This window comes from Gouania willdenowi, chromosome 12 (genome assembly GCF_900634775.1).
Source record: "Gouania willdenowi chromosome 12, fGouWil2.1, whole genome shotgun sequence".
Classification (NCBI taxonomy): domain Eukaryota; kingdom Metazoa; phylum Chordata; class Actinopteri; order Blenniiformes; family Gobiesocidae; genus Gouania; species Gouania willdenowi.
The window spans coordinates 4773571-4801343 of NC_041055.1; the positions used below are offsets into that span (position 1 = coordinate 4773571).

General features: G+C 37.9%; 1 protein-coding gene across 1 annotated transcript in view; it reads left to right on the top strand.

Annotated features, from left to right (window-relative positions):
• Positions 1 to 469: 469 nt before the first annotated feature.
• npr2 (natriuretic peptide receptor 2) overlaps positions 470 to 27773 on the top strand; it is a 68723-nt gene continuing 41419 nt past the window's right edge. Inside the window, exons 1-7 of the mRNA XM_028462698.1 lie at positions 470 to 1480; positions 17345 to 17526; positions 21847 to 21960; positions 22054 to 22189; positions 22412 to 22506; positions 25816 to 25951; positions 26030 to 26114. Coding sequence (XP_028318499.1) covers positions 718 to 1480; positions 17345 to 17526; positions 21847 to 21960; positions 22054 to 22189; positions 22412 to 22506; positions 25816 to 25951; positions 26030 to 26114 — 1511 coding nt within the window. The 5' untranslated portion in view covers positions 470 to 717. The remainder of the gene's footprint in view (positions 1481 to 17344; positions 17527 to 21846; positions 21961 to 22053; positions 22190 to 22411; positions 22507 to 25815; positions 25952 to 26029; positions 26115 to 27773) is intronic.

The following is a 27773-nucleotide window of genomic DNA, read 5'->3' on the forward strand; positions in this document are numbered from 1 at the left end:
TCCTCACAGAAACCGCTAAAATGCCTCTTAACCCGCCTATACTTAATACACGCTCAACATGGCAACACAACTTAGCTTCTACAGCTTTTGTTTTTCTTTGTATTATTGCTCTTATCAGTACGTTTCTTTCTTATTTTTCTTTTGAGTTCAAGAAAAAGTACAAATATTTGAGTAAAAAAAAGGTAAGAATTTAAATAAAAAGTCATCAGAAAAAAATAAAAAACCGAACTCACACACTATAGAAGCCCATTCCTGTCAGTAAAAAAACTAGGAAAAGTTCTCATAATCATGACTTAGATTTTTTTTTAATTCATTTTTTACTTGTCTTTTTTTTTTTCCTGACTGGCGGGAATGGCCTTCCATAAAACACAGATATACTTTAAAAAAAAAAACGTGGTGACATATTGTGTGTGCGCGCGCGCCGTTATTCTCTCCTGTGGTGATTTGTTGTAATGATGGATCAGCTCCGGTGATAAATGGAGGCTGTGACGCGCTGGGCTGCTCCCCTTTAACTTGCACTCATGTGATGGACTGGATCACTACTGGATCACCACTGGATCTGTCCGTGTGTCTGCTGAGGAGGAGAGCGCACCGGGCTCACAGTATCCGCCTTTTACGCGCATTTTACGCACGGCGCGCTCGGGCCGGAGCCACCGCAGAGGATGAATTCTTCCACTCTTTGTGACTTTTGAGATTTAAACTAGTGAGGGGGGGTTGATGTTGAGGTGTCGGCACCCGAACCGTGCGCCAGTTGCGCGTCCCGTGGCTATGGGCAGCGGTGGCGCACTGCGGTGCTTCTGCCTGATCATCGCGCTGTCCTCCTGCGTCTGCGTCCTCCAGCCCGGGGTCCGAGGGAACAACATCACCGTGGCCGTGATGCTCCCGGACAATCACCACAAGTACCCGTGGGCTCTGCCCCGCGTCTTCCCCGCCATCCTCATGGCGCACGAGGACCTGCACGGGAAGCACCAGCTGCTGCTCGGCCGCTCCTTCAACATCGTCCGCTACAGCACGGAGGACGCGGCCGCCGGCTCGTGCGCGGAGAGCCGCGCGCAGGTGGTGGCCATGGACGCGAAGCTGTACATGCACCCGGACGTGTTTTTCGGACCCGGGTGCGTGTACCCACTGGCTTCCGTGGGTCGGTTCGCGTCCCACTGGAGGCTCCCGCTGTTCACCGCCGGCGGCCCCGCGTACGGCTTCGATAAACGGGACGAGTACCGGACCATCGTGCGCAGCGGGCCGTCCACCACCAAACTGGGAGACTTCGCCAACGCGCTGCACACGCACTTTAACTGGACCAACCGTGCCGTGGTGATCTTCCACGACCTGCGGCACGACGACCGGCCGCACTACTTTCTGTCCGAGGGAATTTACCAGAACCTGAAGGAGGACATGAACATCACGGTGGAGGCGCAGCCCTACGAGGACGACCACAAGTACTACAAAGACCTCATCACCTTCATGAAGGAGCGCGGCAGAAGTAAGAAAAACACACAAACACACACACACACCCAAGATCATAAATACATATTCATAAGTACACTATTTGTGTAACCAAGAGACAGATCCGTTAATAAAGTTTTTCCTAAAGAAGTTTCATGTTTCATCCAAGAAGCGTCTTTACTTCTGCAACAGAATGGGATGAAAAAAGAAAGACACTGTGTCCAGTTCAGAGCTGATCCACGATACGATTCACAATTTGCAAGTCACTCTATGATATATCACGATGCTGAACAATTCATTATGTATCGCGATATCAATAAATACACATTTCACCTTTCCAAGTACAAAATATGAAATACAAATTATTTCATTTTTTATTGTTTTTTGACGTGCGACAACAAGTGGTTTGTTCATCAAACTGTCAAATTACATTTTTCAAAAACAAACAAACAAAACTTTTGCTCATAAAGTTAAATTCTTTAAAACAAAGAAGAAGAAGAAGAAGAAGAAGCTATAGGATTTTTACATAGAAGTCAAGGACATATCAAAGGGGTCAGCAGATGCCTTTGAAGAAGACTGGCAGTTGACGGTGGAAACACGTCAGGAGATCAAAGACGATTTCCTAAAAACCAGATGTCTGAATAAATGAAACCAAAACATTTGAAATCACAGACTGTTGAATAGAATCCTCAGCTCTAAAGCGTCAGATTCAAATGTTATTTCTACATAGATTCTCTACGGGAGTAGACGTACCAGGAGTAATCCTGGTGTGACGACAACACGTGAACTCTGATTGGCTGAAATCTCCAAAAATGGTGACGCCCACATGTAAAGGGATGTTATGTGTGTTTGAGGCCTAAAATGAATAAATCTGAGTAAAGCAGAGATTCACAACTTCTATTTTGTGTACTTTTGTTGACATCCTGTGCGTTTTGCTGTCGTTTTCTGTGTTTCTGGAGTTTTATGTTTTATGTTGGGCTTCATGTATAACTTCCAAACTCTTGAGTTACGATTTTGTTTTGGAGTCCGCACAAAATTAGACAGAGGGCCGCATGTGGCCCCCAGGCCACCAGTTGCCTATACTGTATCTCTGATCTAAAGTATTCACGTGATGCTTTAACAGACTTTTTGAAATCCTGAGTGACACATATTTTAAAAATCGACCTAAAGTGTAGCAACAAATTCATGATAATCCATCAAAAACTATAACACATAGAATGATGTCATTCACTACAGCAGCAATAAATAAGAGTAGGGATGTAACGATTCACTCAACTCCCGATCCGATTCGATTCATGATACTGGGTTCACGATACGATTCTCTCACGATTTATTTTACAAAATGGGACTGTAGACAAATTTTTTTTTTGGGAAAAAAACTAGAAAATACTGTATTATTTTCCTTTTATTTTTCATTGTCAAAAGAATTCCTTGATAAACTATTCAAAACAATGCAATTTAACTAAAAATAAATCTTGAATGAAATAAATAAAGGAATAATACAAATGAAAATGAAGCCTATTAATTTAAATTCTGGTTCTATAATAAACAATGCAAAACTGCATAATAGTTATTTTTCTTTTTAAAAGTGCAACTGAAAATGTATTTTGTGCCTTAACAATTGGACTTTAAAAAAAAAAAACCGTGATTACACTGATTTACGCCATATTTGTTTGGACCAGCAGAGGGCGCTGGTAACACAGTGGTTGGTTGACATGCAGATATCTTGCAGTGAAGAAGAGAAGCTATGCTAGCAGACAGAGCTAATAGAAAAACGTGACTTATACAGATATTCAAGTAATATTACAGATATTCTTTCGCTGCTAAAGGGGTAATGAATCAATTATTAACATATTTAAGAGTAGAAGGCAGCCAGAAAGAAAGTATTAGCAGACTCCGCCCGCCGCCTACACTTGTGGATAGCGCCCTCTGCTGGTTAAAAAAAGTACTGCGATTCAATTTTCAGAAAATCGATATCAACCGCGATACCTATGAATCGATTTTTAACTGCCTTACGATTAATCGTTACATCCCTCAATAAGAGACAAGAGAAGAAACATACAAATAAATAACAGCGAAAAAGAAGCAAGAATGTAGAATAAACATGAACGTATCCAATATTGTTTGTGTGTGGGTACAAAGTATATACTTTAGTTTAAATGTAAGAAATAAACTTTAAAACAAATACAGAAACCGACCTCATTAACTGCACTCGTGGCTGTGTTGGAGTTCAAATCCTTGTTGCAGATTCTTTGACTTAAACTTCTCAGGTTCTCATGTTGCAGGACCTCACGTGGGTCACTGTTTGTCAACCCACTGGCAACATGTAGCACAACAATGGTTTCACCTGGTAACCAACCAAAGTTCCCACACACGTTAAACTTCAAACCACTAAAAGTAGAGCTGAACGATTTTGGAAAATAATCTAATTGCGATTTTTTTTTTCCTCTATAGTGCGATTTAATATTTTTCAAGGGCCTCTTGTCATGTATTTTTCAATGAACACGAGCAATAAATCAATCTGTTTCATAATAAACCATTTCAGATTTATTTAAACTTTAAATAAATATAAAAATATGCATTTTAAAGCACAGATTACAACAATAAAGCAAACAAATCTGTGGCGTTACCTCTTCAACATATCCAACTAACTTCACATTTCATGAAACATGTAAACATGTGGACTGAACTTCGTAAACACTCTGAACGTAACAGGACAGGACAAGAATTATTATTATTTTTTTAAATTGCAGCCTTTGCGATTATAAAATTGCGTTTTATATCGCGATAATATCGGAAATGCAATTAATCGTTCAGCCCTAATTAAAAGGGGAACTTAAAATAGCAAAATGAATGTTTTGTGTCTCAGAAGTACTTAATTGTTGCACTAAATTCTTAGAGTTTGATCAATTTTACATCGATAGAAAGTATGTGATACAAAAACGGTCACAAAGGGCCTATGCTACGAATCTAGATAATTATATCCTGGATTTATCTCCATTAGCAGGATTCACCTAACCAAACATTCTCTGTCAGAGAGAAGCTGTCCTATGAAGGTCCATAACAACACGCTAATTTAAGTCAATGTTTTCAGCCTTGCTACGTGCGCGCTCCTATAAAAGGGGTGAAGATTGCAGCGTCTGACCAAACCTGACAGAGCGAGTGTCTTTACGATGAAGGAACAGCTTATGATCTTAAACAAATAAAATGAATATAAATTCATGATGACAGCAAAGAGCAACACTGTTAGCGTAGCGCGTAGCAGGAGGCGGATCTTTTATACTCCCTCAGATCTGATCCACTTCATAACTTGGTCCCGACCAGGTTTAGTTTAAAATTATGAAGAATTAAAATCCATAATTCAGACCAAAAACAATTGTGTTGTTACAGAAGAGACAGAAATGAAAGAACTCAGGCAGGAAGTTGCTGACACTGTTAATGCGTAAAAGCCTGAGATTATGAATGAATGACTCGTCCGCGCATACGGAGACAGGCTTCATCAGCTGACTGTAGATCAGTCCATTAGATGTAAATCTATATCTTTCTAATGGATGTCATCGGTAAATGAAAGGATTGCATGTATCCATTAATAATCTTTCTTTCCTAAATGCAGCTGTCAGATCTGCACCAACCACTATCTAATAACAATGGGCAGGTCGTTTTCTAAGAAAACTGATTGGTCAGGAGGTGGGGCTTTAATACTCGCTAAGATCCTAGCCAGAACAAAACCTGGTCCTGACCAGGCTAGTCGTTCAGCCTAAGTTACCATGGTGATTTAGCCCCTTAAGACGTTAGCAAGCTTCGTAGTCCAGCACATACTGATTAAATCCTGGAAGTTAGTGCAATAAGAGGTAATCTAGCTTCGTAGCATACCCCCAAAATGACTGCGAAATCAAACAAAAATAAACAAAATGACAAAAAACAAAGAAAATACACAAAATGTCTCCGAAAACTAAAGAAATACACAAAAATACTCAGAAAACAACAAAAATACAGAAAATGACTCCAGAAACAACGGAAATACAGATAATTACTCAGAAAACCACACAAATACTCAAAATATCTTCAAAAACAAAAGTCAGACAAAATTACTCCAAAAACAACAAAAATATACAAAATTACTCAGAAAACAACGAGAATACACAAAAGGACTAACAAAAAGAAACAACCTAAAATAGCTAAATAAATGTATTATGTCGCAGTCCAAAAGCACAAACATATTGTTGGTTATTTTGAAGTAAACGATGCATTCCACTGACATTTTGGTAGACGTTGTAAAGTGGTGTCACGTGATTCCTCTGGCCCACAGGCTGCATGTTTACACCAGTGGCTGCAGGCGTCTGATCCTATCTGGAAGTGCAGCAGCTGGCTACGATAAAGATAATGTCAGTGAGAAAGAAACTCCTGAATGCCAGATGATCTAAGAGGGAAACCATTTAGTTCAAGTGTCCCACACCAGAGAATGCAGATGTGAAGCAAAGACTTGAACAGGTACAAAGGGAAAGTGAGGGAATAGGATGGTATTAGGATTCATCAGCCTGCAGCAGGAACACACAGGTGGTGGAGCGATGGGTGCAAAGGGAAAGCCTGTTTATTCCAGAGTTATTAGACAGGAATGTTTAGGCTGTGGGTGTCTGCTGTCGGTTTACGGCCTGTGGACGACCACCGCCTGAGATTTTTAACGACAGAGAAAACTAGAAACAGACGCTCCAAAGCTTCTTCAAGACACAAAGTCTCACTTTAGGATGAACAGGGATGAAGAAATAAAGGAAAAACTACAAAGTTTCAGTTGATAGATGCAAATAATCCAATGTTTACGAGAGGGAATGTTACTCCTCAGAAGCACCTCATGTTTGACATTAAAGTCTTACAGTTTGATCAGTTTTACATCAATAGAAAATATGTGATACAAAAATAGGCAACTGGTGGCGCAGGGTCACAAAATGACTCCAAATCTACGAAAATACACAAAATGACTCCAAAATCAATAGAAATACATAAAACGAGTTCAAAAACAACGAAAATACACAAAATGACTCCAAAAACATCAAAACTACACAAAATTAGTTCAGAAACAACAAAAATACACAAAACAACTCCAAAAACAACGAAAATACAAGAAATTACTCCATAAACATCAAAAATACACAAAATAACTTGAAAAACATCAAAAATACACAAAATACCTTCAAAAACAACAAAAACACTCCAAAAACAACAGAAATACACAAAATGACTCCATAAATATAAAAAATACACAAAATAACTTCAAAAACAACAAAAAATACACAGAATGAATCAGAAAACCACAGAAATACACAAAGTGTAACATCTCAGTTAGTTGTTCCGCTAACAGCATCAACAAATAATGGAGTGAAATGAAGTTAAAAGGTGTAGGACACGCCTCTCCTCCCTCGACCCACTTTTATTACTGGGCCAACAGGAAGCTAATGGTTTTGTCAGGGCTTGTCCACACACTGAACTGAGGCTTTGATCATTTGATTGTTGCCCACTGAGTTTAACAAGTCTTTAGCCTGATGTCACACATAGTTACAGTCTTCTGCTTCTCCGGTTCCCAGAATTCCTCATTTCCTCCCTTGAGGAATGCTGCACACACTGGAACCAACCAATGAGACAACCGGTATATACATTAAATAGTAACAGGGTCAAATGCACGAGTTGTTGACTTTAAACCATTGCCATGGAAATCAAAGCGATCTATTGGCTCATTTACTCCATCCGACAGAAAAAAGGAATGAAATCAATGCGTTTGATTTGATTGGTGTGAAAAATCGGGCTTTTCTGCCGTGTGCATGGGTGTCCCAGCCCACAATGAGACCAACACAACGTTTGGATGTTCTATAGCTGCTCCAAGGACAAAGGCCTAATGGAAACCAGCAAGGACGATGTGGCCTAGAATCCTTTATGATGAGCTACAGTGATACACGCTAACCTCTAAAGGTGGATTATACAGCAACGAATCCATACAGTACATACATCTGCCTTAATATCAGTTTTTACCATTTCTAGCAGCATTGAGCATCCAAAATTCACCTAAAACAACAATTATATCCTCTGTATGCAATGTCTTCAGACAACATATCAATTATTTGTTGTGTCTTAATCAAAATAAAATGAAGATATTGTCAATGCATAAATGAGCCACACATTTCAGTCCCAAAAAATTCTGAAATTTTTACCAATTGTTCTATGATTATTCAATAGGCACACGGATAGATACTTTTTGAGGGGGGGGGGGGGGTCGGTTCCATTATCAGCCTTCAATATTTCAAGAACTACATCACATCTGTTATACATCTTATCTGGGGATTATGTCAGCCCCTCAAAATTGGAAAAAAGTTTGTCATTCCACAGGATGTATAGCAGATCTTTTTATATATTCTGAGTGAGTAGGTGGAGCTGTGTTATATCAAGTTTCACTCTCCGATGTGATGTAGTTCCTGAGATATTGAAAGCTGAACATTGAAGAAAAATAAAGACGCACAAAAATTTGGCACATGGCCATATCTCAAAAAGTATTAAATATTTACATTGTGCCAATTAAATTATTAAGGAACAATTGGTACATTTTTTTGAGACCGAAGTGCGTGGGATGTTGGGCGATTATATTGTGCATATGTATATGTATATGTTGGCAGGACTCAAACCCTCTATGTAATGACTGTATTACAAAAACATTGTTTAAGGTTTATGATAATTTAATTTGAATATTTTTCAGTTTTTGACGCTCAGTGATGCTCTCACCGTGATGTCTATGACAAGACCAGACGAGACAGGACAGGAAAAGACAAGAAAAGACAGTAGTTCCCAACCTTTTTTGGATCGTGACCCCATTTTGATTTATTAGACATTAGATTTTGATCAAGTTCATTATACTGTAGTGATATTATGGTTGTGCCACCTCATATATTTTTGTACTGCATTGTTATTATTATTATTATTATTATTATTATTATTATTATTATTATAATAATAATAATAATAATAATAACTAGATTTGTATTTGAAAAAGTCAGTCATTTTTTGGGTTTTCATTTGTAAAAGAATAATAATTCAAAAAATTCAAAAATACATTTAAATTAGGGCTGAACGATTTTGGAAAATAATCTAATTGTGACTTTTTTTCCTCAATAGCGCGATTGCAATTTAATATGCAATTATTTTTTCAAGGGCCTCTTGTCATGTATTTTTCAACGAACACAAGCAATAAATTAATTTGTTTCATAATAAACAATTTCAGATTTTTTTAAACTTTAAATAAATATAAAAATATACATTTTAAAGCACAGATTACAACAATAAAGCCAACAAATCTGTGGCGTTACCTCTTCAACATATCTAACTAACTTTAACGTTCCATGAAACATGTGGACTGTACTTCATAAACACTCTGAACTTAACAAGACAAGACGGGACCAGAAAAATAAAAATAAAAATAAAAATTGCAGCCTTTGCGATTAGAAAATGGTTAATTTGGGATTAATTTAATTCAGTAGTTTTTAAAAAAATTTCATTCATTACTAGACATTTTTGGCGACCACATTTAAACTCCAGCCGACCCCAAATGGGGTCCCAACCTCAAGGCTGAAAAACACACAATATGAGACAAGACAGGATAAGACAAATCAGGATACAATAAGATAGTATAAGAAAGTACAGGATAAGACAAGACAAGAAAAAATAAGTTAAGACAAGACAAGATGTGAAAAGACATGATAAGACATGATAAGACATGATAAGACATGATAGCATAAGATAAGAAAAGACACAGCAAACCAAGACAGAATAAGATAAACTAAGACAAGTTAGGACAGGAAAAGACAGCATGAGATATTACTTCATCAAATACTTGATTGACCCTGAAGTAAATCAAAGCAAATTAATGTCCATCATGGTAACCATGGCGATGAATTTCAACTATCAGAGTGAATAACTTTCATTCATCCCTCTCTTTGTGTCCCATTTCTATTCAAGCTTTTCATCCTCTGGTTTTTCTTCTTCCCTGAGAGAAGAACAGAATATGTCCTCACAAAGAAGCCCTATTACACTGTGTGTGACACTGTGTTTGTGTCGCTGTGTGTTGTTACCAGAGCTTCAACAACATGCGTACATCGCAAGAAATGTAACAAAGGGTTTAGGAAAACATGGCCAGTGTTAGATCTGAAGCTACATTTTTACTTTGATCCACACACGTCGTCATTCCTTTAAGTTTCTCTGACGATCGATACGACAGAGAACGAAGCCGAGCACCCGTAGAACAAGAGGAGTGAATAAAATAGACATCCAAAAATAGGCCAAGAGCAAGATGAAGCTACACTTTACCAGGACTGTAGTCAACCAAGGAAATGGTTGGTCGACCAAGACTATGGCACACGTAAAAAAAAAAAAAAAAAAAAAAACAGAATGAATGAGCAGGTGCAGTTTTTGACTGTGTGCTATTCTCCCCCTGTACTTAAGTCAGTCGCTGCGTGCCTTCACCCCAGTTACGCACTGTGGGTGGAGCAGCCCTGAAATGTGGGTGTTCCCCATCAAATCTGGCTTTACGCGCATTCTCCGGTGAGCGTAAGTCCTTTTCCTCTTATGCGCTTCTAACCCTGGAATAAGTGCAGTGCCCTGATAAGGTGAAACATTATATTGCACTAGAAATATAGACAATTACATTTGAAGCCACACGGATTTGTTTGTCGCGCAGCAGCAGCTGAGTAATCACAGCTGCTGCTGCCTGATTAATTAAAACTCTGACAGACGCAGACTTCTGTCCACATTGGTCACAGTGATTCAACTATTTTCATACTATGTCCAACGTAAAGTCACAGTTTGATCCACTACAGAGTAAAACAAGTTGTCATATGCAGATGAGGATGGACCAGAAACTGTTCCCACACATATTTTAATGAGACTCAGCTCAGGTCGTTTTAAAGAATTTATATTTAAAACTGCGTATTATGGAAGCCAATAGTTCTGTTTCACTGCAAACATCCCTCTGTATTAAAGCAGGGTGCTCTGAGGCCAGGTTATTTCCTCTTATCTCCATCATCGAACTCTGTCACGCTTTACAGCGATGATGATGACGATCAAGGAGAGATATTTTAACTGTGCCTCAGTCACTCTACAATAATCTGATCAATGATCTGATCAAATCAACCTGTTACATTGTTTATCAATGAAGGCGTTTCAAATTAAAAGTGAATTTTATCATTTTCACTGATTTCAATGACATTTACAAGCGTTGGGAAAACTCCATGTTCCGTGATTTCTAGACAACCCAAAAAAAATGACATCACCGCCTCCTTTCCTTCAGCCCGCCTTCATTCACAGACATCGTGGTTTTGCTCTACTTACTCGCGGTGGGCGTGTCAGGAACCTGGACTGGAGAATATAGGAGAGAAACGCGTAAAAAAACGCTTAAGTCCAGATGAGAGAATAGAGCCCTAAATTAAATTATATTTGATATTTAATCTTTATCTCCTATATAAGTGCATTGCATTTGAAACTGATACCGTTGCTGGTCAGTCAATGAAAATGTTGGTCGACCACGGCGACATCGACCAATTAGTCGACGAAACGACCAAAGTTGGCAGCCCTTCTCTTTACAACGAGAGCTGAAAAGCAGCGTAAAAGCAGGAGGAATGTGTTTATGTTCAGGTTTCCGTGGAATATCGAGCATTAGCGTTTTAATGATTGACCGCCACAGTGTGTAAAACAATACGAGTGTTGCCGATAAATAGTCTGAAGACAATTTGAACCAGTATGTCAACTAAATAGCATATACTCAACTACTGGACTAAATAAAGATAGCATGGAAACTTTAGGACCACCTTTACTGACTTTATTTTTTAGATGCAGTCACTACATACAGTGTCGTAATAACGGGTCACTATCACTGTTGCCAGGTGAAGATCACCTGAACATGTGTCTGTAGGAAAAAGTGGGCTTTGGAGTAGGAGAACATCCACACCTTCTAACACATCAGAGATGATGCTGAAGCTTCCCCAGAACCCAACACACTCTGAAAAACACAACTTCACGAAAATAATGTAAATACGTTTGTTTGGGTGAAAATCACTAGTGTTCTAGGGTTAAACAGCTGCAGGTCAAATGTGCCTCATTGGAGCGTTTGGTTGTAGTTTGTAGATTTCGTTTGTCAGCCTTTGTTATAAATAATAAAAAAATTAATTAAAAAATTAAAAAGTAGAAAATGCATTTCTGTTATGCATTCGTTTGTTAGTTTTTCAAAAATAATTCAGTCTTTTTAAAAAATTTATAGTTCGTCTGCTCATGTAGGTTTTCATAACAATATACCGTATAGCATTTTTAAAGTATTTATATATTTCTTAACTAATTTTATAGTTTTTCCCAAAATATTTACATATTATTTTAAACTAATTTGCAGTTTTCCAAAAATATTTAGATATTTTTCTCAAATATTTTTCATATTTTTGTAGTTCTTCAAAATAATTTATAGCATTTCTAAAGTATTTATATGTTTCTTAACTAACTTATAATTTTTCCAAAATATTTGATATTTTTTCAAATAATTGATAGATTTTCCCAAATGTTTATATTTATATCAATTTTTTAAAAATGACAAAAAGATTTACATATTTATATGTTTATATTATATAGCTTGTTTCTGTAGCTTTTGCACTGAATAATTCATATATTTTTTCATTTAATTAATGTTTTTTTTTTTTTTAACCATTTACAATATTTTTCCAATTTATAGTAGCTATAGTAACAAATTGAAATGTTTGAGCTTTATTCATATTTATTTTGTTCTGGCCCAAACAGAAAATGTATTAGGGCAAACTACTGTGCACTTATTTTATATTTTATTACCAACTTGAAGTTCACACAGTTCTCTTCTCTATTACAACCAAAGAAAAAGAGATTTTGTGTGGATTTAACTTATGTATAGACGCTTAAATACAATGAGCTACCATGTGATCCAATAATTAGCGACAGACTAACAAGCAATGACGTTATATTTACCTAATAAAGAATCCAGAATATATACAGTGGTTATTAGTTACAAAATGAAAGTGAACGAAGCATGAATGAGGTTTTTTTTCTGCACATATTAGATAAATAGTTCTTTAGTTTCATTCAGACATTATGTCCAATATTATTTCAATAATCAAAGCAGTTATAGGTGCATAATACAAAATAGACACGTGCGTTATCGTGAATCTGAAGTGTGTCAGTTGAGTTTTCTGAAAGAAACTCACACAAAGAGCGAAAGAGCTCATTATGTGGACACAATGACTGCTTTTACTATTCTCCATAATAGGATGTTTTTCTCTGCTATGAGAAACTTTCATATGTGGATGTTTTTTGACTGCGTCTCCGGTTTTCCTGTGTCTCTAAAGCTGAGAGTTCTTATTGTGAAACGTGAAGGAACGATCAGTTACAAAGACAAGTTACTGATTTATCAGTTACCGACTCATTCTTACCTAAAACTTGAACACGTAGCGCGATTTGTGATGAAGACGCAAACAAGAAGCTTTGCCAAAAGTTGCCTAAAAAATAGAATTTCTCCATATTTAATCATAAAACAACCAGTTGGTTATTACAGGGGTTCTCAACCTTGGGGTCAGGAACGCATTTGGGTCGCCAGATGCCTTCAAGAAACTAAGAATATTCTTTTTAACAGAAAGAAAATGAGCCCATTTTTGCTTATTTTTACCCTTTTTCTGCAACCTTGCCACATTTTAACCTATTTTCATCACTTTAAATTGCCATGCATTTCTCCCATTTCTGCCACTTCTCCATCAAATTTCAATTATTTTTCTGCACATTTCTTTTTCCTTAAAGCTGATATCTGGAGTTTCAGAGAAATCTATGTTTATGTATAAATCTTTTGAAATGCAAAAAAAGACCTACTGTAACTAGTCTTTTACTATGGTCTACTGTCGGTGGTCATTCATATACATTCATGTATATAAGTCCCTCCTTCATCCTATAGACCCCTATACAAATGGAAATCGCTGACTGTGCACAGCCAATAGGCTTCGACTTCCTGTATTTGAGACTGTCAATCAAAGTGAATGAGGAACTGAGCACGGAAACAAGGCTGTGCGTCACAACAGCAAACACCTGATCCATAGACCTACATCAATGCGACCAGATGCAACCTTGTTATGTTCCGCGATGCACGTGCAGAAAAGTAGAGGCGTGGCTTCTGGTAGATTGGCAGAGGCAGGGGGAGGAAGTGGGGCAGTTTAGGGCGGGACATTGAGACGTTTCTCAGAAACTCCGGATAGCAGCTTTGAAGAAAGCCTTTCCACCATGTTATGTTGCATATGTTGACCCATGATTTAACTTCTTTTCACCATATTTGTCTATGTAAGTGGCAAAAGTGTTGAAACTATTACTGCACAGCTGCAGCAACACCATAACTCTGTAACTAACCCTAAATGTGAGCCAGACAGTGTCAGTTTGTTTTGCTTCCAGATCACATCCCCTGGAAGAACTTCGTCTGACAATTCATGGTCAAAACATTGCCCAGGTCAACCAAGTTAAATATCTGGGCCTATTCTTGGACTCCCATTTATCGTTTGAAAGTCATGTAAAAAAAATCACAAGAACAGCCAAAGGCAAACTTGTACAGCTTTAGAATCATACGGGACTGTTTTCTATTTCATGTGGCAAATGTATTTATACATGCAATGATTTTCTCTCATCTCAGTTACTGTTTAACCTCCTGGTCACAGGCAACTACCACAACAATCAGGCCTTAAGTCGTATTCGCGCGGGATTAGTTTTAACTAGGTACCACATGCGATTTGTAATAATAGCGGAGAATGTCTGTGATGTTAATCCAGTGCAAATCGGCCATGTTAGTTAGTTAGTTAGTTTATTTCTTCGGTCATTATAAACATTTAGAACACGACGTCACATGTTTTCAGAGATCTTGTACATTACAATAAGAAAACATGTACTTTAAGTATTTTAAGAGCTAAATAATACTTGACCAAAGGAGTTTAGGCTGAAATCAGGACTTATACTGCCTAACCCCATTTACAACTGTGACACTATTACCAAATGTCAGTCATTTGTAAAGTAAAAATTCTCCCGCAAATGACCTACTATATTTTGCTGAACTCCGAGCTCCTGTGATGAAACTAATCCAATGCGAATAGGCATCTCTGTGATTTGGACAGAAATGGGCGGGATCTGATGGGTGATTACACATTGTTTTGTCTCCGGGACGCATGTTATTTACTTTTGGTGAATTTTAACGTTTCATCTCGTGTCCAGTGCCTACTTTTCTTCTTAGCGACTGCCATGTTGAAAACAATGTGAGCGAATGTTACGCAATACGCAGCGCGTTGGCATCATATCCGGGAGATGTGCGTAAATTTCAGCTAAATCTCAGGCTTCGGTTATCCCGTGTGAATGCGCCACATAAAAAGCAGACTTTGGGGGGGTCATTTATTTATTACATGGGGTCCCCAGATATAACTTATCCTGTGCGACTGGGCCTTTAGACTGATTTACAACATTCAGCATTCAGCATTCAAAATACTAGATAAAACATCGGAACATCAACTGTCCGAATGCACCATTGTGGAGTATTGCAGAGGTTAAACTTCCTTAACTTTGAAAATGTTATAAAATTTTGTAATTTCCAATGAATGTAGAAGTGTTTGTACAACCAAGCCCCTGATGTTCTCAGACGGCTCATAGTCCCACTTCGATCTGTGGGCTCCATCGCACGAGGAGCTGCTAATGGAAATGTGAAAGTGCCTTTGAACAGCCTTTGCTGTCCACAGCGCTAAACTCTGGAACTCCTTGAACTAAAGCGTGTTTTAAAAAAAGACCAAGTGCCCAGTCATTTTTAGATTACACTCAAATGCCCTTTCTTTGTGTAATGACAGAATTATTGTTACTGTAAATGTATTTTCTTTATTCTGTATTTTCTGTGTGCATTTCAAAAGCCCTTCTAGGGACGGACATTGCAAAGTAACCTTGGCTATAAATGTCTTAGTGTGGTACATGTTGATTGTTCACACTTGTCCCTATTAAATAAGTAAATAACCATTATTTGCCAGTTTAAACTAATTGTTCCCACTAATTGCTCCAATATGACCCATTTTACCACTTTTTCTGTCCGTTTTTTGGATCCTCTAAGTTGAAACTTTTAACCAATTTCTGTGGTTTTTAAAATCTCTTTTCCACCATTTTTGGTCACTTTTAACCCATTTTATTTCTGATTTAAAGAAGGATTTACACCTTTAAGATGACTATATACTACAGGTTGAGAACCACTGGCTTATTAAACTCATAATGCACTTATTCCAGCCTTTCTGTGAAAATCAATATAGACATTTTCAGGAAGCTAACATGTTGCACTTTAAAGTCGATATGATGTCATTACGACAATTTCTCTCACACGTGTGAGGGAAGCCTTTGAACCCACAGCAGTCTGAAGAAAACAGAGCAAATAACAACAGATTTGGATCAGAATCGTAAAAAACATTGTGCTTCACATATGTTGTTAAATCACGTTCAAATAAACAGAAATGAATCACCTACGTATATGCATTCCTGACTGCGTAAGAAAAACAAATAGATTATTACAGTATAAAGTGAGACTGCTACAGCACAGAAGGACATTTTTCACTGAGCAGCACATTTTACATCGTGGCAGGTCCAGCAGAGGCGAGTTATCGTCAGACTAACACGAGGAAACGTCTGCTAACGGTAGCCGCTGCGTCGAAGCTGACAGCTGCTCTAACACATACGCAGAGGGTGGAAATAATGCTACACTCTTTTATTCATGGATAACAGCAGGAAGACGAGATACTGTGTCAGGAGCTGAAAGAAAGAAATGGCATCTAATAGCTTAAAATACTAATGCTAAAGTCCTCCATCTTTCAGTTATTCAAAAGTAGACTTTTTTTCGGGCTATAGATGGAAATTTTTTTGAGGATGAAATAGAAATTAAAATCACATTCCATGATTTTTATTCTTAGAAAAATGCTTTCATTTGTGTTTTGTAGTTTGATTAGTGAAGCTCCAACCTTTAGAAAGAACTGGTTTTCATCCACGTCCGTATTCGTTATCAAGTCGTCTCTGCAAAACATGTAAGTGAGGGCGATTCAGCGTCTGTGTTAAACTATTAACCGGCCTCAGATTTCCAGTAATCTGAAATCGGAGGGGAATATTGCAGATTTTCCACCAAATTTTCCCATTAAATGGGTGGTAGAAGTGTTTGAAACAGATAAACACATGGACTTTTCATACATATCGCAAAATCTTGCTCTACGAAATCACCATGTGACTTCTTGGTCCCATGGTGTTCGCTAATAATCCCAAGTTTCTCTATTATTACACTGAATTAGGGAAAATAAAATGAAAATGGTTGTACTCTGAAACGGAAACGTGTTACTGAGACTGACGGTTTTTAACAGCAAAGCGACTGATGCTTTTGGTTTCCAAAAGTCTCCAATAACACAAGAAAGTGTTGCTAGAGTTGTTGTGGCTTAATTTACAAAAGAAAGTTTTTGGAGGTCTCTAAAAATATTGCTAAATATAGGAATCAAGTTGCTAAATTAGTTTTTGAAGAATCAGAGATATTACCTTAGCTAGATAGCTAAAGGTGCACTGTTTGCTATTTAGCGAAGCTAACAGCAGCTTTAGCTCTAGGTTGCAATGGTTTCTGTCTTTTTCCTTCATTATTTTCCACTCTACGCTGTCTATCCTTTGTAGTGGGACGTCCTATCTCTTTTCTTTGGTGTTTATAGAAAATAAGCTCATCTTCTAACTGAATTATCTGAAGGTTCTTAGCCGTGTGACACAGTGACACTCTGGTATATTGTTAAGAACATGGTGACGCAGGTAAACATTGTGTTTGGTATTTGTGTTCTTCTTACAGTCGTGTACATCTGCGGTCCTTTGGAGACGTTCCTGAACATCATGAAACTGTTTTACACTGAGATTCAGGACCCAGAGAACTACGCCATCTTCTACCTGGACGTGTTCGCCGAGAGCTTGACGGATCGCAAACCATGGACGAACCCAGACTCCGACTGGGCCGATGCCATCCAGGTGTTTAAGGTACGATGATGGACGCGTGCTCGGCTCTGACTGATTGGAAGTTTTTAAATATTTCTACTCACGGTTTCTCAGATAATTACCTCAGTGGATATGAACACCGTGGGATAATCTTGAGTGGAGTTTGCATGTTTTCCTCATGCTTGTGTGTTTATTTTTCTCCCGGTGTCAAACCCGTTTTTGGCCAGGTATTGATCTATCGTTTAACAGGTCACAATCTACTCAAATGAACTATTCAGTCAAAGATTTCTGACATTTTAAAAGATGATATTTGGATTAGATTGACAAATAACTTTGGTCTAGTTCTTCGACGGGGTTGTCCTAGTCTTTCTGGTCCTGGCTTGGTGCACTGGGACACGATCTTGTTGGAAAAACAAAGAGTCTTTCCCAAACACAAAGTTGGAAGCATCACATCCTCTGTTATGTCTTGGTATGCTTTACCTATTCTAGAGATAACCCTTACAAAGAGCCTTGTACCATCATCCCTCCTCCACCAAACTTCCTAATTACATATCACAGTCAGTAAAAACAGTCAGTAATGTTGTCCTGGTATCTCCCTTCTGTGTACCATAACAGTTTGTGAATAGAGACACAAGGTCTGATTGAAACTATGTATAATAATCAACAGTTGTGGCCAATCCAGGTCCTCCATTCTATCTGTTTTAGAGCAGAGATGGGCAACTCTTACCACAGTGGGTTCCCAGAATATTATAGTGTCCAACCCCAAGGCCACATTACCAAAATTCATGCAACATTGACATAGAAAAGTTGTGTTATGTTTTGTTGTGTTTTTGGAGTCATTTTGTTTATTTTCGTTATTTTGTGTTTTTTCTGAGTCATATTGTGTACCTTTTTTGGTTATTTGATGTATTTGTAGTTATTTTGTGTGTTTTTTGTTATTTTTTTTTTTTAACATTTTTTACTTTTACTTGTACTTTTAATAATAATATTGTACGGTATTTTATTAGTAAGGACCACAAGGGATTCCAACCAATAATGCTCCGGTCACAAGTCTGCTTCTTCAACCACCACCACTGCCCTGTCGTTTTTTGTTTATTTTGAGTTTTTGTCTCGTTATTTTGTGTCATTTTGATATACATATCTATATATGTTGTATTTGTCTGTAATTTTGTGCATTTTTGTTTTTTTTCTGTGTTTTTCTCGTCAGTTTGTTGTATTTTTGATGTTTTGTGCATTTTTGTTTTTGTTTTGTGTGTGCTTGGAGTCATTTTGTGTATTTGTCTCGTGGGCAGTACAAAACTAGAGAATCAGAATCAACTTTATTGGGAATTTGTCTTGGTGAACTGTGTTCTCTCTAATAGTGTAAACATTAAATAATAATCAACTAGAAAAAATAAAATAAATAAATATAAACATAAATATAAACAGTAGTTAGACTAATATGTGCAAAACTAAATAAAATAACAAGATAACAATAACAAGATAAGATAATAATAATAATAATAATAATAATAATAATAATAATAATAATAAGATAATAGTGCAGTCGTGCATTGATGAGTAGTGCAGGTGAACATTTAAATTAAATATTATGTACATGAATATTCTCAGTGACAGGTTGATCCAGGGTTGTTATGTTTAGTTCCAGGGTTATTTCACAGAACCAGGTCTGACACTCTATGACTGTTTAGTGTTGATCAGTGACAGCCTGGGGGAAGAAACTGTTTTTATGGCGGGTAGTTTTGGCGTACATTGATCTGTAGCGTCTGCCGGAGGGGAGGAGTTTAAACAGATTGTATGCAGGGTGTGAGGGGTCTGCAGTGATGCTACCTGCCCGTTTCCTGACCCTGGACAGGTATAAGTCTTGGATGGAGGGCAGATCAACACCAATGATCTTTTCTCCAGTCCTGATTATCCTTTGTAGTCTGTGTTTGTCTAGTTTGGTTGTAGATTCAAACCAGACAGTGATGGAGGTGCACAGAACAGACTGAATGATGGAGGTGTAGAACATTATCAGCAGCTCCTGGGGCAGGTTGAACTGAGATTGTGGATCCCAGAAACCTGAAAGAGTCCACGGTAGCCACTTTGCTATTCAGAATGGTAAAGGGGGGGGGATTTCTCCTGAAGTCCACTGTCATCTCCACAGTATTGAGCGGGTTCAGTTCCAGATGTTTCTGACTGCACCAGAGAGCCAGCTGTTCCACCTCTGAAGGCAGACTCGTCCCCATCCCTGATCAGACCGATGACGGTGGTGTCGTCTGCAAACTTCAGGAGTTTCACAGAGGGGTCCCCTGAGGTACAGTCATTGGTGTAGAGGGAGACTAGAAGTGGGGAGAGAACACACCCCTGGGGGGCGCCAGTGCTGAGTGACCGGGTGCTGGATGTGATGCTTCCCAGCCTTACTTGCTGCTTCCTGTCAGACAGGAAGTTGGTGATCCACTGACAGGTGGAGGCCGGCACTGTGAGCTGGGTGAGATTCTGGTGAAGGATGTCCGGGATGATGGTGTCGAACGCAGAGCTGAAATCCACAAACAGGATCCTAGCGTAGGTCCCTGGGGAGTCGAGGTGATGCAGGTTGTAGAGCGGCGGCCCTTGTGTCGCCAGTTGCCCTCGTCGGTTTTAGAGGTGTCCCTGCATTCACACCTCTTTCCAATAATTGTGCTAATAATGCAGGCGGAAGGCGAGAGGATCAAAGAGAAAACTTGCTGGAGGTCCAGAATTGTCCACGCCTGATAAAGTGCATCATCTTAGTAACCTACCATTAAGTTCATTTGTTCATTCATTCATCTTCTGACCCGTGTACATAGTCCATCATGGGGCAAACACAAAACAGACAGACAACCACTCACACACTCCCGTTGAGTTAATGAACTCATAAATTAAGTATTATCTCTTTAACCAAGTGTTTATCAAAGGTAGCCACTGTCCTCAGGTCATAAATAAAGTCTTATCTTCTCCATTAGGTTTGGTGAAACAGCCCATTAGAGGTGATTTAAGGGTTTTAGGTGTTTTTTATCCACCGGTCAATCAGGATGGTAAAAAAGTAAACTTTGTGACTTTTAAACATTAAATTTATGGTGAGTAACTCAGAAGTTGTTCTCTTTCAACCATGCAATACTAGCAGTAAAGCTCCAACACATTCAGAGAGCACAGACCTGTGTCTAACAGCTGTATTATTAATGTGCCATTGAACCATCCAGTGCCATGGGTAAATATTAGCCAAAGCTTGGCACAGGAAAGTAAAAGCAGGTGAAGCTTTTAGGGAAATGACAGACATTTATTGGACACACTCTGATGAGCCCAAACTCCTCGCAGCACTTAATGGAGAGAAAGTCCTGCATGGCATTACCATATGAGGGAGAGTTTTAACAGGCGTGGACGTTTACTTCAGCTTTGCTAATGACACTCAGGGCTTCTTCTAATTCACCTTGTTTATAAAGTCATGAGGGAAAGAGGTTTTATTGAATAGAAATGTAGCTGCATGGGCCTAATGGGTCCAGCATATGGTGCATTTGCCTAAAATGTAGTCGATACACAATCAGTCATAACATTATGAACACTGAGCAGTATTTTCAGTGCCTTAAACAGGGTTTCCAATCCTGAAACTCTGAAACCAACCAAGTAAAAAAAATTAACCGAGTCCAGGAACTAAAGTATTCACAAGGACGAACACAATGAAACCAACAGTTTGAGCTGAACTGGGAATATGGACACAAGGGCAATCCAAGACGTCAAAGGCAACCTAGCTGCAAACACACTGGGACCAAGCAAGAAAACAGACAGAAAACATGGATTTCCCTTCCCGAAACAGAAAATAAACGAGTGGTTGAATTTGTAGCAAGTGTTAAATCAATGAATCCCTATTAAGCATTTTAGGCATGATGTTGGGGATGATTTTACAAGCTAAGCTTAGATATTGTCAGAATGTTAGCTTCTAACCTGAATGTTTGTGTAGAGTCATTATTGGGGGAAAAACAAGACCCAGGAAGTCATGGTGTGGGTTACCACAAGACCAGCAAATGATGAAGAAATAAACTGTAGATGGAAAAGCACGAAAAGAACAAGAAAGTCAGATAGAGAAAGATATGTTTGGCTTCCGGAACAGTCTGCTGTGAAGGAAACAGAGAACCTTGATTGAGCTTGTAACTTTACAAGTATCAGGGTTATTGATTACGTTAATAAATCTAGGTGATGACAGAAAGATATTGACTAATGTCCAGGTCATTGGAAACACGTTAGGGAAAGCCGACATAACCTAAATAGATTTGAAGCATGTTTATCACATTTTTTTGAAGTCCTTTTTTCAATCCTCATATTGCCATGTTACATTTGAGTATTTTCCCATCTCTGTTCCCTTTCTAGTCTGTTTTCGTCATAACCTACCGACCGCCTGATAACCCAGAATACAAAGACTTTCAGAGGAAGCTTCACACCAGAGCGATGAAGGAGTTTGGCGTTCACTTGGAGCCATCATTGGTAAGTAAACACCACTGAAGCAACACAACACAGGGCGTTCTGTACTTTAAATGTCCAGCTGAGCTGTAACGGGGAGCACTGACGACCTTGCAGATGGATTACATCGCTGGCAGCTTCTACGACGGCTTTGTGCTCTACGCCATGGCCTTGCAGGAGACGTTAGCAGAAGGCGGAGCCCAGAATGATGGCATTAACATCACAATGAGGACACAGAACCGCAATTTCTGGGGTAAGAGAATATCTTGTTTTCAAATGCATTAGTGTTTCCTGTATTTATATTTGTAGCTATCGTTCTTAGAAGAAGTCAATTTTTCTTCTTCTCCAGTTCGAATGTTTTCCAAACTTAAACACAACAGAGACCTGAACTGAAATGTAATAATTTATCTGACTTTTCAGCAGGAGAAACGTTTCATAACATTTAAATATATTCTATTTTTTTATCTGTTTTCAGGGGTGACAGGACTTTTTTCCACTGATGAGAAAAATGCCAGAAACATAGATGTCGACTTGTGGGCGATGACCAATCAGGAGACGGGAGAGTACGGGGTGAGCAATGATTGAGCACAATCATCGAATATGCACTTTGGTGCTTGTGTGGATGCAAAAGAGGGACTTAGACAATATTTGTCAATTTCTCAGCTGGTTTTAATGCTGTGTCTAATTATTTTGTATTTTTATTTTGTTAAATTTAGTGACGTATGTTGTTAACGTTCAAAACTATGTAACCGTACCAAAATGCATATCTATCTTAAAATATTGACACATTTTACCCTTGGGGTCAATCTGACCCCAGGGATATTTGCCTCCAGAAAATGATTTTCAGAAAATTGTTTTGTTTATTTGATGAATACATATATAAGCCCTTGTTCTCTAGCGCCACCGTCAGGCCAAGCTTTCAGTTTTAAAGTTAGTGTATCTTGAAAATCTTTCATTCAAATCTTTTCTAATTTGGGGTGCACATTGATGACTCTCGCAGAATAAACCATAGTGATTGATGTTGGTGACACCCCCCCCCCTTTCCTATCATATATATTTATTTACTTGTTTTTAATCTCCTTTCTGTAACATATTTGGGGTTATTCATTATAAAATTCGCTGTGTCAGACACATCCTCCTTTACGTCACTTTTCACTGTGAAAGAGCTGTTCCAAAATAAGGATATTATTAAATTAACCCTAGAGCAGCACCAATGCATGCAATATGTTCATGTGTTCAGTACATTAAAAAAACATCATCTTGATAATCAATTGTACCCATCAAATTAGGAAAAATCATGAAATATGAAGGAAAAACAAAGTAAACTATTAATTTTTGAATGATAAACATTACATAGGGTCAAATTGACTCCAATGATAATAGGAGGGTTAAAATATAAGTACTTCCAAATCAAGCGTAAACTACGTTAATTTGCATTGAGATGTAGCCAATTTTTCAGTGTTTTTTGTAGCGATTCAGAGCAAGGAACGAGCTGTAACTAAAATTAAAACTACAACTCCCATAATCCCTTGCATGTGTCACATTACTTAACCTGTTTTGAAGCAATCATTATATAAGACATATAACTTCACGCTACAGCTTAAGAAGTACATTAATAGTTATAGATGTGATGACAACATTGATATACTGATGGAGACATTACATAAAATAGCAATGTTTACTAAATGTTGAATTAGCTACATGCTAAAAGCTATTTTTCAAGCTATCTTTTCAAGAGTTTCAACTATTCCCATGTCTAACATAATCATGCTTCTGGATGTAGGATTAGCAGTTAGCGTAATAACGTTTGTTATTCTATAGAAGACAATGTCGTTATGGTGATAAAGGGATTGAATCTTTATCCTTCACTTCATAAAGAAAAATATAACTGTTGCTGTTACAATGCTAACACAACATAGCAAGATTTGTGCAAATAATCATGTTAGCTATTTTATTAGGAATTATTTGAGTCTTTAGGCTTTAAAACTGTGCTTTTTTTAGTTGACTAACTTTGAGTGCATGTAACACATGTACGGAGCCGAAACACAGCAGCTATTTTTGACGTTCAGCCTCCACAGTCTGCATTGTTTTTGATGACGATATGATGTATTTCCCACATGTAGTGGAGACGACTGGAATACATTAAAGGCCTCTGCGCTCCGCTCCTCTCCACTAACACGGGTATCCTGTTTCACAGCATTACAACAGACACGCTGAAGGATTTTCATTCTTAACATAACTGTCATCAGTGTCCTGTGCTGCTTGTGTAGCTGTTGTTTCTTTTTGCTTTGTTGTCCTGTTACTTCCTAATTATCATCCATCCATCCATCCATCCATCCATCTTCAGACCCGCTTGTTCCTGTTTTTCAGGGTCGCGGGGTCCTAATTATCAGTAACGTCAATTTATTTATGGAGTACATTTAAAACAACAATGTTTTGTCTAAGTGCTGCACAAAAATAATAATAATTACACAAGAGAAGAAAAGAACAGACATACGTAAAATGCAAAGGGAAAGAAATTTTCCAGAAAATTAAAACAGGGGAATTTTTGCGAATACAGTATTCATAAATATAAACTTTTCATTGTAATTAATTATTGGAATTAAACAGAAATTGGAGAATTTTTTAATGACCGATGCAGATATTTTGGATGATGATAAAATATATAGAGTATTCCCAACTATATTTATCATCCCTGTTAAGGGCCAACCTTCAATTTTGTAAATTCCCATATTTTTCTTGTTAAATCCCATGGAAAGTTTCCAATTTTTTATAATTCCTAGAATTTTGCAACCCTAGTTGAAATATTATGTATTGTTTTATTGTGTTATTTTGAATGGATGCTAATATTCATGCTTGGATATGATACAGTTATTTAACATTACTCTCAATTTCTGGCTAATAAATAATTCCAATGAAAAGTCAATATTTTTGATTATTCACAAAATTCCAGAGCTTAAGTTCCTGTAGAAATACTGGAAATTACCTTCCTTTGCAAGGAGGAAAAACTCAATTAATGTCTGTTTCAACAAAAATGTTATAAAAAAAAAGAAATGCTGGCTGCAAATGACGTTATAAATGGTTGAATGTTTTTTTCACATGTTTTAAGGAATACATTTATGACCTATTTAATGTGTTTAGATGAAAATGGCTGAGTTTGCCTTACACAGACTTTAATTTCAAAATAAGAGTCCTATTTACAAAAGGGTTAAAAACTAACGGAAGGCAAGAAGAGATGCTTTTATTTTGAAAAGGGGATGTTTGATTTTTAGCTTGAAACAGGTCCCAGGATGATTTTACATTGTGCTCGCAATGCATCATGGGACGGTTGAGTATGACTAGTGTGCCCACTGTGCGTACTTAAAATATGTCCCCATACAGCATACATCAAGGTATTTCTTGCGTACTCAATCTTTTTACTCATAATCATTTTTACGTCAGACTTAGTATGAGTTTTACGTTAGTATGACATTTCGAACACAGCCTAATATTGTTGCTTGCTGTCGCTCCCTCTGAGTAGAAGAAGAATCTACGGTCTTACAAGAGCCCCCTACAGGAGGCAAGAGTACTGCCCTCCTCACTTTGTACAAGACTGAATAATTCACATTTAGAATATATACACGTTCAACACTATGTGCGTATGATTTAAAATTGTTTACAAAACATAATATTGGTGGCATACGGACAACCTGCAACTCGCTCTAATTTAATAGCATGCAGTACAGCATCGCAGGGCAGTCAGCGTGCCTCGCTTTGTTTCTCGTCGCAGAATTTTCACACAAAATGTGAAACATCGACACCACTTTACGTGTTTTTGTGGAAGTATAAAAAGTCTCTTTCTGAGTTAGTCAAAAATGTTCTCTGTCCATGTGTTCACAGCTTGTCGCCTATTACAATGGAACTACCAAAGAGATCATTTGGTCCCAGATGGAGAAGATTCACTGGCCCAGTGGCGGCCCTCCGCTGGATAACCCCCCCTGTGTATTTTCATCAGATGACCCGTCGTGTAACGATGGTACGACTCTTGAAATGTAGTTTTTATCTTAAATAATGAGAGAATTAGAGATAAATGAGTGTCTGCGTGTGTTTCCAGGTCACCTGCCCGTCCTGGGGATCGTGGCGGTCGGTTCTGGCTTAGCGCTCATCATCTTTGGGATCTCCAGCTTCCTCATCTACAGGTGAGTCCAGAGCTTTTAACAAAACTTCGCTCACTGTCAGAGGTGGACACGTGTGAAACTATATCTGAGGATGTATATATATATATCTCTGGAGCTGCTGTAGATCATTGCCACGGCAACAGCTCAGCGGGCGATGGGCTTTAAACCAGAGGTGAAGCGTGCTTAAGCTGCCAAGTCAGCTCATGAGTGGCTCCGAGCGCGGCGACTGCTGCTAATGATCATTATCGACTTTATTAGCTTTGTTGTCTTTGCGCTGGATTAAAGCTTAATGGGTCTATTTTAATAATTCACACACACACACACGCACACACGCACACACACACACACAGAGAGGTGAAAGTAATGAACTACTTGAGTACGTTTCAAAAGAAGGAAAGTAATTCATCACGTCTGTACACCCAACTGTTACTGAGTAAATTACAATTTTTTTGTTTTAAAATGATCAACGAACATTGTGAAACTAAAAAAAATATGAAATGACCAGACAACAATCACATCATAGCCGACCAATCAGATTAAACGTAACAGCATTGAATGGAGGTTATTTTCTTCGTTTGCGTTCATAAATGTAGCTCCACTCAGAGTATTTGTTGTATTTTGAATTTAATTCATTGGTGTTGTTTTAATTAAAAACTAATTGTACATTTTGACAAACCTTTTATTTTATACAGATGCCTTTGTGGAAAATAAATTAAGTTCCAATTGTGCAAGATTGTGTCTTTTCATTTTTATGTTTATACATGAGATGTTTACTGTATGCAAGCTTTATGACCAAAAATAAACGTGAGGGGTGAACGTAACTCGTAACTTTTACTTTGATAGCTATTTAATTGAACTACTTTTTTTACTTGTACTCAAGTAGTTTATGTATGACTTACTTGTACTTGAGAACAATTTCAATCAAAGTAACAGTACTTCTACTAGAGTAGAATACATCAGTACTCTTTAAACCTCTGGTTCTAACCTGTGTGAAATCCTGTAGAAAGAAGCTTTTAAAAAAGGCCTCTTTCCTTTACAAACTTATAAAAACTGCAGTGAAGTCATTATCAATCTCGACTGGGTTCAACCTAGGGTTGATCGTTAGACCGTCATGAACAAATTCAGGCATTTTGGGACTTTGGAATATGAAAGAGCTCCTGCACAGAGAGAGCTTTACCTGGCCTTGTTTGAAATCTCATACTAACGTACTACTCACACTAAGTTTGACGTTAAACGGAGTATGTAGTGCGTTCACATTTCATAGTATAGAAAGATTGAATACTTGAGAAATACCAGAATGTATACTATATGGGGACATTTTTTTTAAGTATGCACAGTTGACACACTAGTCAAACTCACCGCCCCATGATGCATTGCAAGCGGAACTTAAAATCATCTTGGGACCAGCTTCAAGCTGAAAGTCAAACATTCACTTTTCAAAATAAAAGCATCTCTTCTTGTCCTCCATTAGTTTTTTTTTAACTCTTTTGTAAATAGGGCTCTTGTTTTGAAGTTAACCAGAAGTTTTGTCAGTAGCAGAATGGAGGGTCTCTGAAAATCACCAAAATGTCAGCATGAAATGTGTTTCCGTGAGTTTTATGGATCAAATGAGCACATGTTGATATTCTGCTTGGTCACTTTCTCACTTCAAATGTTTTCAGAACTTTCAAAGTAAAGGTG